This window comes from Kogia breviceps, chromosome 14, assembly GCF_026419965.1.
Source record: "Kogia breviceps isolate mKogBre1 chromosome 14, mKogBre1 haplotype 1, whole genome shotgun sequence".
Taxonomy (NCBI): Eukaryota; Metazoa; Chordata; class Mammalia; order Artiodactyla; family Physeteridae; genus Kogia; species Kogia breviceps.
The window spans coordinates 52,322,664-52,336,622 of record NC_081323.1 but is presented as its reverse complement, the minus strand read 5'-3'; the positions used below and the strand labels follow the sequence as shown (position 1 = coordinate 52,336,622).

Sequence of the window (13,959 nt, the reverse complement as noted above, 5' to 3'; positions counted from 1 at the left end):
CAAATGAGAAAATGTGGGTACATTTGAGCACAATCTAGCAGAGGGCATAGTTAGTGCCATGTTTGATATTTAGCTGGTCCTCACAGACTCCCTGCTTACTATCATAAACAGGGAGTCTGTTTATTATTAGGCCTCCTCCCCCACCTGTCCAAGGCATGTACACAGTCAGTGCTCAGTCACTGACAATTCAGTCAGAGAATGAAAAACACCTTCTGGGATAGAAAGAGGCTGAGTCCAAACTGAGCAATGCCCTACACCCAAACAATGACTCACAGCTCACAAATTTGCTCATCTGGAAGGGGTGTTAGTTAATTTTTCTAATCCTCTTTTAAAAAATGTATTTTCTTTTCCCTTGACTGGTTTAACTTTTGGAAATTTGGAAAATTCATACAAGCAGAAAGAAGAAATTAACTGCTGTTATTATAAATGTTTATACATAAATATAGTACATGTGATATTACCATTATGTATTTAATGCATATTTATGTTGTACATAGTGCTTTGAAGCATACTTTTAAAAAAGTTAATACTTTCTTAGTGTTTCCCCCATACTTTAAGTGTATTTTAACCGCATCATTTTTAATGACTGCATAATATTCCTCATCAGAAAGTGGGGATAATTAAAGGTACCTATCTCAGAGTGTTATGCCATGAGCACTGACAAGAGTTTTGTCATGCAAAGCTAATTGGCATGTAAAATACTCAGTTCTTCTGCAGGATGGATTTATATAACCAATCTCCTTTCACTGAGCACTGAATTTATTTCCATTATTTTGCTATGATAAATAACGCTGGACTATATTAATCTTTGTTCACATTGGTTATTTCCTTAGTAAATTTAGGGACTGCTGGGCATGCACATCTTAACGCTAACCCACTCATCATTGTGCAGTGAGGGGAACAGAGAGGGAAATGGGCTTGCACTAGCTCACACAGCGCGTTAGCTGAAGTCGGGACTAGGAACCACCTGGGGACCAAGAGAAAGTCCCGGGTGAGCAAGGAAAAGAATTAGTTGCCTGAGCTAAAGAGGCTGCCAGAAGAACCTGAGGCCACGGGAGAGGTGAGCGGCGGGGAGGGGCTGCGGAGCCTGGGTGCTTCCTCGCACCGCCGAAGCTAAGCGGTCGCCTGGCAACGCGGGCCGCGCGGCGTTCGAACGGAAGAGAGAAACCAATCAGGATTTCCAGGGCAAACCATTCCGGTGTCGGGGGTTGGAGTGGGGCGGCGCGCTCACTTCCCCTTCCCCTGCGTCCCAGGACCTTCGCTCTGTTGGGGGCCTTGGGACAGTCAGGTCTCCCGGCTTATCTCAGTTAAGGAGGACAGCTCCGAAGAGACCCCGCGGGTCCTCACGTGGGGCTGAGGCCTCCCGAGCCGCGTTGGGTGCGGCCATTCCCCGCCTGGGTCCGAGCTGTCAGCCTCCTCAAGACCCGCACTGGAGGAGCCGGACTCGCCTAGCGTGGGCTCCAGGTGAGGGCACGGGTGGTCCGGGACGCGAGCCCGGGTCTCGGGGGGGCTCCATTCACCGGGCTCCCGCGGTGCGCGTCCTCCCCGAGTCGTACTTGCTGAGAGGTTGTGGTACCCCATTTCACAGATGAGAACGCTGAGGCTCAGGAAGGCAAGTGTCCTGTTCAGGCGAAGTCTGGCAGAGAATCCGATTCAGGTCCTTCTCCTCCATCTCTCAGCCTCTAGTCTAGGTAGATCTAGATTTACCTTGAGAAACCCAGACGGGTAACCGGTGGTCACTTTCTTAGTCTCTTATCAACCGGAACATGGCCAGTAGAGCCCTGGCTGCATCCCCTCCGGGCTGCCTCTTCCCGGCAGCGTCCTGGGGTCTCCTCCAGGGCATCTGTCTTCACTTCTCCGGAAAGCCAGCGGGTGGATTTAGTGCTCACTTGGGATCCTTCCGCTTACGGGGCTCTGAATTACAGTGCTGTCCCTCTCAGAAAGAAGAGCTGGGGGGATGGGGCGGGACTGACATTCCTGAGCTAGGTGCCAGGTGAGCAGCTGGTGGTTTGGCCCTGGACTCTTGGACCTTTGGCTGTAGGACTCTTGGGAATCTACCCCAGGTTGGGGAAAGGGTAGAGGAACACCCTCAACGGAAGACACTAGTCACCAGAGATTTTGGAGTTGTGGGTGGGCCCGGGACCCCTCCTGGTAGAGCATCTGACCTACACCAGGCCTTGCTTCCTGGGGAGCCCCCACCCACAGGTTGCTATTGTCGTTTTCCTTTTGTAGGTGGGGAAACTGAGGTTCTAAGAAGTTTAACCCCTTGCTCAAAGTCACATGGTCAGACTTGGCAACTCTGGGGCTGGTTCCCAGTCTATCTGGCTTCCATCTTAGAATTCTAGACACTCAGAATTGTAGCATCTGGGATTCTTGAATCTCTTCAAGGGGAGTTACTTACCCTCTCTCCTCCAAACCCGTCTCCTGGCTTTGTGTAGAAGAGAAAGAAACAAGAAAGAAAACAAGTCTTTCCTTCATTCTTTCAACAAATATTTACTGCCTTCATATGCCCTGCTCTCCACCTTGTCTATTTTGTTTTTCTCAGTAGCATTTACCCCATCTGATGTCATATAATTTCACTTATTAGCGAGTTTATTATCTTCCCTGACTGGAATGTGATACAGGGAGGGTCTAGGGTGAGGCAAGTGAGGTAGTTGCCTCCAGTGCAAAATTGAGAGGTACCCAAAGCCCCAGTAATCAAATGACTAAAGCTAACATTGATCATTTGCTCTGTGTTCTGCTGGTGGGAGACCAACTGGTATGGCCTCCATGGAGCACAGTCCCCCATCTCTGTCACAATTACACATGCATCCTCCTGACTTCTAGGCAGAATGACGTGGTCACAGTGAGGCTGCAGTGTGGTTTGTAATAGAGACTAAACACACACGCTCAGTGGCCATCAGTAGGAGCTGATGGGCTCTTTATGTACTGATGTAGCACAACATATATTAAGTTTATTAATAACATTATAATTAATAATATGTTCATAACACGTACTATTAACAACAACATTTATTATTCAGTGAAAGAGCAAGACGAAAACAGTGCACAGAGCGTGTTGCCATATGCATAAAAAATAGAAAGAATATATGTCCATTATTGCTTGCATGTGCCTAAAATCTCCGTGGAAGGACATACAACTGTTTGATCACAACGATTCCTGCAGGGAGGGGTACTGGGTGGCTGGGGATAGGAATGGAGGGAGTTTTTTTTTTTTAAACTTCATTCCTTTTATAGCTTTTGAATTTTGAGCCATGCACATGTATCATCTGGTTGAAAAAAAATATATGTATGTATTTTAGATTATTTATCTAATCATGGGACCACTGCCCTGTCTGTGATCTGTCATTAACTTGCTTGTGACTTTGGGCAAGTTTCTTCACTTTGCTGGGCCGAGAAAGGAAGCCATGATGGTGAGCTTAGGCCCAGGCAGAGGGCAATCTGGGCCAGGAAGTGGGCTAGGTTGTGGTCTGTCCCAACTCTACCTTCCCTACCCTATCCTGTGTGCCAGACCCTTCCCTAAGGCTTTGCATGTGGTATCTCTCTTACTCAGTCTCCACTGCAAGTCCCTTTGTCCTCATTTTGCAAGCTCAGGTGCAAACCTGAGGCCCAGAGGATTGAGTTGGTGGAGGTGTGGGGTCGTGGGCCAAACAGTAGATCGCTGCCTTAGGTGGCTGCACCCACACCCCTCCCACAGCCTGTTTGCCTCCCCCTTCCTAAGGTCTGTACAAGGTTGCCCTGGGCAAGGCTGACTCCAGGCAAGCCAGGGCGCGAGCATCTGGGAAAATTCCAGAAATAGTGTGGGGTCTGGTGTGGCCCTGGAGGATGCCCAGCTGGGTGTCTCTGACCCTGACAGCTGGGCTGAAATCGAGCTGGGCTGTCCTACTGGCTGGCTGTCTCTGCTGCCAGGAGCCTTCCTGAATCCCTCTGGGGCAGGAGAGGGCCTCCCTGTCTCTGCCCAAGTCTGGGCCGAGCTTCTGCTGAATAGAATGAGAAGCAGGTGGAAGGGAGGGGTGAGGTGGGAGTGCACAATGTCATGAAAATGAAAAACATCAGAAACCACACCTCCTGCCCCCTTAGCAAAAAATAGAAATCCCTGACACCTCTTGAGCCCTTATCGTGTGCTAAGTACTTTACAAGTATTAATTCTTTTAATTCTCTCAATTCTATGATGTATGGTAGTTATTACTGCTGTTATTTCCTCCTTATGAAGGGAAACTGATCACAAGAGATGTTTAATAACTTGCACCTAGAGCTGGCATTGGAATCCAGGGAGTCTGGCTCCAGACTCTGCACCCTCTTTTTTTTTTCTTTTTTTTTATGTATATAAAATACAATTTACCATTTTAACCATTTTTAAGTGTACAGTCCAGTGGCATGAAGTTCATTCACATTGTTGTGCAACCATCACTCATGGAAACTCCATACCCACTGAACAGTAGTAATTCCTCATTCTCTTCTCCCTCCAGCCCCTGGCAATCACCTTTCTACTTTCTGCCTCTCTGAATTTGACTACTCGAGGTACATCATATAAGTGGAATCATACAGTATTTGTTATTTTGTGACTGGCTTATTTCACTTAGCATATGACTTCAAGGTTCATTCATGTTGTAGCATGTGTCAGAATTTCCATCATTTTTAAGGTTAAATAACATTCCACTGTATGTATATACCATATACTACATTTTGTTTACCTATTTATCTGTCAATGGACACTTGGTTTGTTTCTACCTTTTGGCTGTTGTGTATAATGCTACTATGAACATTGGTGTACAAATATCTGTTCAAGTCCCTGCTTTCAGTTCTTTGGGGCATATACCCAGAAGTAGAATTGCTGGATCCTATAGTAATTCTATTAAAAAATTTTGCCTCACCGCCACACTGTTTCCACAGTGGCTGCACCATTTTATATTCCCGACCGCACAAGCTTTCTAATTTCTCCTCATCCTCATCAACACTTGTTATTTTCGGTTTTTGTCTGTTCGTTTGTAAGTTTGATAATGGCTATCTTATGGGTGTGATATGGTATCTTATTCTGGTTTTGATTTGCATTTCCCTAATGATAATTGATGCTGAGTATCTTTTCTTGTGCGTATTGGCCATTTGTATACTTTCTTTTGGAGAAATATGTACTCAAGTGAGTCTGCATTCTTAGATTTGTAACCTCTGAGAGAAGTGGTCGACATTCAGTCTGGGCTGATGAAGACCTCACCCAGGAGTTGGGCATTGGAGCATCTGTTTGGTTGAATAGTTATCACAGCTCACATTTTGGTGGTGCTTGTCATGTACAGGCCTCACACTGGGAGGGAGGCACTGTTAGGGATCCTGTTTTACAGCTGGGGAAACCAAAGCATGGAGAAGTTAAGTGTCTTACCCAAGTTTCATAGCAAATCACTGGTGGAGCTGGGTTTGAACTCACTCAGGTTGGTCCTAGAGTCCATGCTACAGGGGTGGCCAGGGCGCTGGAGTGGAAAAGGGCATTGCCAGCAGTGGACCCAGTGTGTGCAGAGATTTGGATGTGGCAGCTTTGGAGGGCGGACAGGGCTCAGCTAGAGCTGTCTGGATCCCAGCTTGAATAGGGGCTCCTGGAGGCTGCAGGAGTGGGACAGGTGGGGGAAGGCCTGGGTCAGGGTTGGGGGTTGGGAGGAGGCTTGGTACTGAGGGGCCTTGGTCTTTGAGGTGGGCTGGGTTTTAGTCCTGTCACTTGGTCAATGGCATCCCCTCTTGTATTTTGTCACTGGAGGAAGGAAAATATGGAAGAGTGTGATGGAGTTCTTAGCCCAATGGGCAAGATAGGAAACAAGTGATAGTGAATATCTAAAATGACAGGGTGTGATGAATGCTTGGAAGGGAACAAACTGGGTAGGAGAGTTGGCAGGAGCCTCAGGGTGGTCAGGGAAGCCTCTCTGAAGAGGCGAAGAGGGAAGAGGTTCCAGGCAGAGAAAGGATGGTGCAAAGGCCCTGAGGCAGGAAAGACCTTGGTGTGCTCAGGAACATCAGGGAGGACTCTATGGCTGGAGCAGGAAAAGCTGGAGATGAGGTGGGAGAGGAGGGCAGGGACTGGATCTTGGAGGGCCTGAGGGCCAAGTGGAGAGTTTGGATTTTACTCTAAGGAGATGGGGAGCCTTGGGGGCTGGGGATGGGGTGGTTTAAGCAGCGCTGTGATGACATCTGATTTCTGCTGGGAAAACATCGCCATTATTGCCCTCATTTTATAGCTGAGGAAACAAGGCCCAGAACCATAGCCAGGGAGTGATTCCTAAGGTGGCTTCTCCCTCTGGGGCCCAGAGAGAGAGGCTATAGATTCCTTAAGGAGTTCCCCGGTGAGCGGCCAAAGCCCAACACTGAGGACTATCTTCTCCACACCCCTGCCCCCCAGACCCGGGCCTGGGTTCAAGTTCTAGCTCTGCCATTTATCAGCTGTGTGACCTCAGGCAAGTGGCCCCACCTCTCCATGCCTCAGTTTTCTCAACTGTAAAATGGTCATAATAGTAATATCTACCTTATAGTGTAGGTGTGAGGATTAAATGTGTTAACACATATAAAGAGCTTAGAACAAATGCCAGGTACAAAGAAAGCACTTGGAAAAGGTCTTACCCATTTTATAAAAATTGTCACTGCTGTCTTGCTTTTACTACTGTTAGAACCTAACTGAGCACAACCACTCCCCCTAATGCTTCCCCATTGTTGCCTTAGTCGAGAGCTAGGCAGGGACCCAGCAGGCTGCTGTGGAGAATGATGGTCTTGTCACCTCCCTAATCCCCCTCAAATCAGGGCCCCGGGGCTGGAAGTGGCTTCAGGGCTGACTCACTCCCAGGTGGAGGAGAGCTGTTCCCTGAGTCACTTCCTGTCCCCTCATGCCCTCCACCCCAACCCTGGTGCAGCCCCTACCAGGCACAGCCATGGAAGTGGGCCCTCTTTGACCTCCCTGGGGCTCAGGTCGGAGCCCAGTGCGCAATTCCTTCTCTGGGCCTCAGAATCCCAGTGGAAACTGGCTTAATCAAATGTCCCACAAATGTCCCACCTGAAGTGACATAATAGAGCTTGGGCTGGCAGAAGAGACAGTCACCTCCCTCCCAGGAGTTCCTTCCTGCAGGGCTACAGTCTACTCATCTGTAAAATGGGGATCAAATAGTTCCTCCCTCCCAGGCCGGTCCAGAGATTTAAATAAGTACAGTGTCTGGCGCTCAAAAATTCTAGTTATTATTATTTCTATTATTGCTGTCCTTACGAATGTTTACAGCTTGCACAAAGCTTCTACAGGCACTCGCCAACTCTAAGAACTCACACTGACCTGGCCTGGAAGGTAGGACTTTCCTTTATTGACAGAATGGAAGGCCAGAGAGGTCCAGCAACCTGCTTGGCGACACACAGCTAGAAAGGTGTGGCATTAACTAAGGCTTGATCTGGGGGGAAAGTGCCCAGGTTGGACTCTCCAGGGTGACTTTGGCAACTGACTTAGCCTGTCCCAGCCTCAGTTTGCCATTCGCCAAATGGGGATAATAATAGAGCTCCCCTTGTAGGGGTTGTTGGGAAGATTTAAATGGGTTAATTAACACCAGGAAAAGTTAATACATTAACTGGTGGTCATTGTGGCTGTGAGAAAGGGGGACTCAGTTTTTCCATCTCCAAGATGGGTGCGATTGCCTGAGCTGGCCACTAAGACTCTGTGTGCCAGATGTGCGGGCCAGTGCAGCTGTGGGATAGGCGGGCTTGGCTCTCGGAAGAGCTTCCTGGGGTCGGCCGGGGGTGGCTGGGATCAGGTCCCAGCCGCTGCCTGGCTTTCGTTCTCCCTTTTCGAGTAATACCTGGGCCGGCGTGTTCACCTGCCCGGGGCCGGCCGCCGGAAGTTGCGCAAACGCGTGTTACCTGAGCCCAGGTGGGCCGGGCCGGAGCAGCGCAGAGCGGCGGCAAGGGAGCGGCCAGGTACGTGCGGGCCCGGAGACGGGGGCACCGGGCCGGGGTCGGGGGCTGTCCGGGCACCTCTCCCTCCTCCTCGAGGAAGGCGGGGACCGGGCAGGGACTCACCTTCAGGCCTGGACGAGGCTGTAGGAATCGTGCCATCAGCTCCCTCGTTTAATAGCCAGGACAACCCGGGCTCAGAGAGGGGCGGCGAGCAGACAGAATCACAGAGCATGCCGCCGGGCTCTTCGCCTCCTGCGCCGCTGGGAATCTCCAGGATTGCCCCCAGTTGGGAAAGGCAAAAGCCAGACCAGGGGTCCGCGCTCCCCCTACTCCCCCTCCGCAGCCTCCTGAGTCTGACGCCGGGGAAGCCGGTGGGGAGTGAGCAAGGTGAGGCTGCATGCTCTGGGGGTGCCAATGAGAAGGGCCCGGGGCCGGCGCTTCTGCGGTCATTTGTGGGTAGTGTTTGAAATCCGTGTGTGGGGGGCGTTGGGCGATGAGAGGAGGCCTCAGAGAGGACACGAGTCCCACGCGGGGACCGGGACCCTGGCATCAGCTTGCAGGAGCCACAGCACATCGTGCTTTGCCCACCTGTGAAATGAATCTTGTTCACCGATTAGCCTCCTTTGTCCGCCGCTTAGGCTCGGGCAGACTCTTCCGGAGAATGCTTAGAGACCCCTGCGAGAGGGGCGGTCTCAAGAGTTGGGTCAAATTCATAATAAAACAAGGAGCCCAGTTCATGCAGCGCTGCCTTTTTAACAGGTGCTGAGGAAAGTCCTCGACTTGTTTTTATCGCTCCATCCTCACGGTGACCTGAAAGATCAGGAAGGTGTATTTTTAACAGCATTTCACACATAAGGAAACCAAATCTGGAAGAGGCGCAGCTGCTTGCGCAAGGCGCACAGCAGGCAAGGGGGCCAGCTCCGGGTCAGACGGCCAGCAGCCCCAAAGCCGGGCTTGGCTTCTAGCATCTGTCCGGGGCCCACCGGAAGAGCCCCTGGGGTCTGCACGTCCGGCCCGAGGGGGTGAGGGCCCGAGCCGGGTGGGGGCGGAGGGGGTGTGTCGCAGAACGTTTGCCCTAGCCCTGCCCATCTGACCTCCTTCTGTTTCTCGGGATGGTGCCGGGGAGGAAACCGCTGCCACCAACGGGTTGGACTGGTTTGGGAGGGGGGGCCCGGGGGTGGGGCAGAGTCTAGCTACCTTGACAAGGCTCAGCAAGGCTGCCTTTCCTGTGACCCTTCTCTCCTGAGGTCTCCTTGGGGGTGGGCCCTGAGTGGGGCAGCCTTTCTCTCCCACCTACTCCATCCGTTCTAACTCGGAGCAGCTCTGGCTCTGGGCCAACAGCCCCCAAGTTTCTATTGTCAACTTGCCGTTGCTGCAGAGATCTGACTGGGGCGGGGGGCAGATATGTTTGCAGGCATGTTTTGTTTGCCCTGTCCATGCACTGTTTTTAAAATTATTATTATCAAATGTGCTAAGAATCTAGAGTTTTCATGCACTTCTGGATTCCCAGCTTCCTAGAACATTCTATACCTACCATCTTGGACCCACATGCCTGCAGTAGGGTGGGTATGCCCCTCTCTAGTTTATCCCTGGTCTGCCTGCTTACATTTGGTCCCCATAGGTATTTCAGCTCAGTAAATATTTATTGACTGCCTATTATGTGTAAAGACCAATATCTTGAAACTGAGATACAGTGAACAAAACGGACACCCTCCACCCCCATCCCCTTCATGGAGCTGTTTTAGGAGAATGTGAGCAACAATGAGTAAAACTATTCGATTTTTTTAGATAAGTGAATTAGGCTTCATATGAATGTGTGTCTTATTTATTGTCTCTGGGACCTAGGTTGGTCACTTCTTTGAGTCTCAGTTTCTCCATCTGTCAAAATGAGGTGACAATGACCCGTATCACAGTGTTGAAAAATTACAGGAGAGGATGGTGTCAAATGTCTAGAAGACAGATTCCTCTCTCCCCTCCCCAATCCAGACTCTTCCCTCCTGGCATTCTGGATGTCTAGGTGGGGCTGTCCAACATAGCTTTCTGCTATGGCTGGAAATGCTCTAATCTGTGCTGTCTAGTATAGTGACCACTGGCCACATATGACTACTGAGCCCTTAAAATGTGGCTAGTGTGATTCAGGAACTGAATTGTGTGTATTTACTATAAATTTAAAGTTAAGACTGAGTAGCCATATGTGACTAGTGGCTGTTGAATTAGACAATACAGGTTTAGATGGCCTGAGCTACAGGTCCTCTTGAGGATCACCTAGACAGAGTCCCCTTTCCCCATTTTACACATGAAAGGGTTCAGGACTTGGTCTATGGGTTTTCTTCTGGCCCATCTCCAGGGGACTGCGGGGGGCACTTTGTGGCTCTAGCCCTTCCTTGGAAAAAGGGACAGGGGTGGCCTGATGGCTGGGGTACTGGGCCCTGATGCTTAGGTGATCATGTGGAGACTTGTGCATCCAGATGTGGGCCCTCCTGCCTATGCGTGTCCATCTTACTACTGCCGGCAGATCCAGAGTCTGCTGGATGCTCCTAAGCAGGGCTGTGTGACCTTGGGCATTTCCAGCTTCTCTCAGAGCAGCATAGTTCAGGGCTGACGTTTCCACCTGACAGGCATCCATGGATCACTGTGGGTCTGGCACTGGAATTTCATACTGGAAGCTAATGGGTGTCTGGACTCCACTGGGGCAGGGGTGGGGACTTTCTACACTCCTCCACAAGCTCTGCTGCTATGCCTGGGGCCTGGCATGTCTAGGCGGGTGGCACAGGGCAGCTTCCTGCCTGGGTGAGCGTGGGGTGGAGGTGGTACCAGGCTTCCTGTGGGTATTCCAGGTGGGGTGTGGGGTTGGAGCCCTTTCTCTTGGTCACTCAACCCCAAGACCCCTGCGCAAGCACCTCCCTGCTTGGAGGCAAGGGGCAGAGCCACCAACTTGCTGAATTAGCTTAATCAAGCTCGCCTCCCTGGGCTTCAGTTTACCCATTTGCAAGATGGAACTGTGAAGAGGACCCACTGAAGTTGAGCCGGCTGGTGCCCAGCACTCAGCCTGGAACCCCCTTTGCTTCCTTTAAAATGTGCCATGTCCCGTCTTTTCTGCACAGGCTGCCCGTGTCTTTCTTCTTTGGCACCTTTTTTTTCTCTCTGCCTCAGCTGGGCTGGGACCTCGGTGAAGGAGGGGGAGGTGGGCGGAGCCACAGGCCCGTGAGCGGGTGCTTTCTGCCTGCTGATTGGCTCTCTGTGAATCAGAGGCGTGGCCTTTACCTTTTAATGGGGAAGGCGTCTTCAGCTTTTCTCAGTCTTTGCTGAGCCTTTGTCTGAGTGTGCTCTTCCCCTTTCTTTCTTTCCTCCCCTGCAGCCGTTGCGGTGTCCAGCTGCCAGCTTTCTGCCTGGATCTCTGTCTTCTCATTTCTCCAGTCTCCTCAGACAGAAGACCTCGGGGTATGTAACAGCCATGCCTGTGGACACGCTGACTCCGGGAGCCCGAGACACCCCCGCCCTACCTTTCCGCCTACAGACCAAGGTCCCCGGCTACCTGCTACAGCGGCCAGCAGACTGTGGAGCCCGGAAACCTAGTGCTGTAGAGCGCCTGGAGGCCGACAAGGCCAAGTACGTCAAGAGCCTGCATGTGGCCAATACCCGCCAGGAACCTGTGCAGCCCCTGCTGTGCAAACAGCCACTCTTCAGCCCTGGAACTCGCCGCACGGTGCTCACTCCTAGCCGCCGAGTCCTGCCTGGCCCTGGCCGCCGGCCCCAGCTGGACCTGGACATCCTGAGCAGCCTCATCAACTTGTGTGATAGTCCTGTGTCCCCTGCTGAGGCCAGCCGTACCCCCGGACGGTCAGAGGGGGCCCGCCAGGCTCCCCCAGCCACCCCCCCACGTCCACCACCCAGTATTGCTGCAGTCCGCCGAGTGGATGTCCTTCCCCTGCCGGCGTCACCTGCCCAGCCCTGCATATCACCAGGCACTGCCGCCACCTCTAGCCCAGTCCGGCCCCCAGGTTTGCAACGCTCCAAGTCAGACCTCAGTGAGCGCTTCTCCCGGGCAGCAGCTGACCTGGAGCGATTTTTTAACTTCTGCGGCCTGGACCAGGAGGAGGCACGGGGATTGGGTGTGGCCCACCTAGCCCGGGCCAACTCAGACATCGTGTCCCTGGCTGGGCCCAGTGCTGGGCCGGCTAGCTCCGAGGGGGGCTGCTCCCGCCGCAGCTCTGCCACCATCGAGGAGCTGGCTCGGGAGCGCGTCCCCTATGGCGTGTCAGTGATAGAGCGCAATGCCCGGGTGATCAAATGGCTGTATGGGTTGCGACAAGCGCGGGAGACTCCAGCAGCTGAGGGCTAGGCCTCCATGGGACTCGACATTCGCCATGGGACAGATCTTAGAGAAGCCATAGGCCCCTTGACCTCTCCTGCATCCATTCCCTGGCTTGGGGCAGACCAGAGGCTGCTGCCTCGTGTGAACTTGCTATAGAGGCAAAGGCTCAGAGGCTGGACCAGCATCCATCTGACAAGGACTGACCCGGAGTGAGTTGGCTCTTGACCTTGGACTACCGCCTACGCCTCACATGTAGGGTTTTGACATGGATGTACCCCTGCTTGTAGGTTTGGATTTGGGGCACTTAGCCCTTCCCACTGAGAGTGAGGGACCAAGGGATCTCACCAGAGCTGTCTACCCAGCAGCTCTGTTTCTTTCTTCCTTCCTTGTCCTCTTTTACTGACTTCCTCTTCCTTACCCAGTGGGCCTTGGTTCCCTGGGAACTCACCCTGGGGTGGGGGTAGGAAGGAGTGGCCTATCCACATTCTTCAAGGGGCTTGCCAGCCTGGGCCTAGGTGGGTAGACTACAGAAAGGACTGGTAGGAGTCTGCACTGCTCTGATTTCCCTCCTCTTGGTTAATAAACACAAATGCTTGTTTTTCAGGGGCTGGGTCATCAGACTCTTCTGTGTACACAAGGGGAAGGGGTGGGGGAAGTCTTGGGGTGGGGCCTTCAAAACTCAGTGATTGTCTACCCCAGGATCTCGGGGGGCATTAGGCCAGTGGCTGGCTCTGCCTGAGACTTGCCTCACAGGGCACCCTCATAACCCCTCTGGGAGGCTAGCTGTGGGCCTCCTTCTTAGTGGATCTGTCAGGCAGGATGGGGGTCTCCTCCCCCTGGTCCCCTTCAGCAACTCATTAACAAAGCCAGAACCATTTCACCAGGGACAGGAACAATGCCCCTTGCTATATCCCATCCTCTGCCAAAAGGATAAACTGAGGTCCGACAGGTAGGGATGGGTACATTTCCCAGTGGGTCTGGCCACAGAGTGAATCGGGAAAGAACTGGGAAGAGGACTGGGGACTTGCCCCTGCACCAGGAAGGGTACCTGCCTGGGAAAGGCTGACAGGTACATGGACCCTCCCCAACCATAAGTGTTCTGCCCTTTCCCATCCCAGCCCATTTCCCAAGAGGGCAGGAAGCTCAGAGAGGGCAAGCCCTGAACTAGAGGTCACATAGGCCATCGATTGGAGATTGGAAGTGGAAGTTCTTAGAGGAAGAGGGACTTGAGGTGGATAGCAAAAATGAGTGGCCTTGCCTCCAACTCTAGGTGACCCTGGGCAAGCCAGTCCTTCCTCTCTGGGCCTCCGCGGGAGAGTTGGAGGCACAGTCCTGTTTGGGTTGGGGGAAGGGGAAGGAGGTGGCTGGCACTGGGCTTTGAGGTCTCGGCTCCTTCCCGTCTCCCTCCCGTCTCCCTCCAGGTTAGTTACCTGCTAGGAGGCCCCCGCCCCCCACCCTTGGCTGGTGAAGCAGCCAGGGCCGGGCACACAAAGGGTGAGAGCCTGGGTGGCCTCTGTATCCCCTCTTCCCGTTGGGGGGTGGCAGGGCTGGGTGGTGCTTCCTCTCCCGCAGGCTGCCTGGGCTGCAGCACTCAGAAACAGGAAGCTCTAATGGGGGCCCTGGTGACAGGTTTGATGTAGGTTTTATTTTAAGCATAAAGAGGAGATTTCCGTTGGGCTGTTGACAAACATCCAGGTCAGCCCAGCTGTCTGTCTGTCTGACAGTCCACAACCGGTCCC

At 52.4% G+C, this 13,959-nt stretch overlaps 1 protein-coding gene across 1 annotated transcript; it reads left to right on the top strand.

Annotated features, from left to right (window-relative positions):
* The first annotated feature begins 1,226 nt into the window (after window positions 1-1,226).
* On the top strand, window positions 1,227-12,823 carry FAM110A (family with sequence similarity 110 member A). Its single transcript, XM_067013359.1, has 2 exons — window positions 1,227-1,464; window positions 11,264-12,823. Exon 2 carries the CDS (start codon window positions 11,360-11,362, stop codon window positions 12,245-12,247), a length of 888 nt encoding a protein of 295 aa, XP_066869460.1. The 5' UTR covers window positions 1,227-1,464; window positions 11,264-11,359; the 3' UTR covers window positions 12,248-12,823.
* Window positions 12,824-13,959: the final 1,136 nt, after the last annotated feature.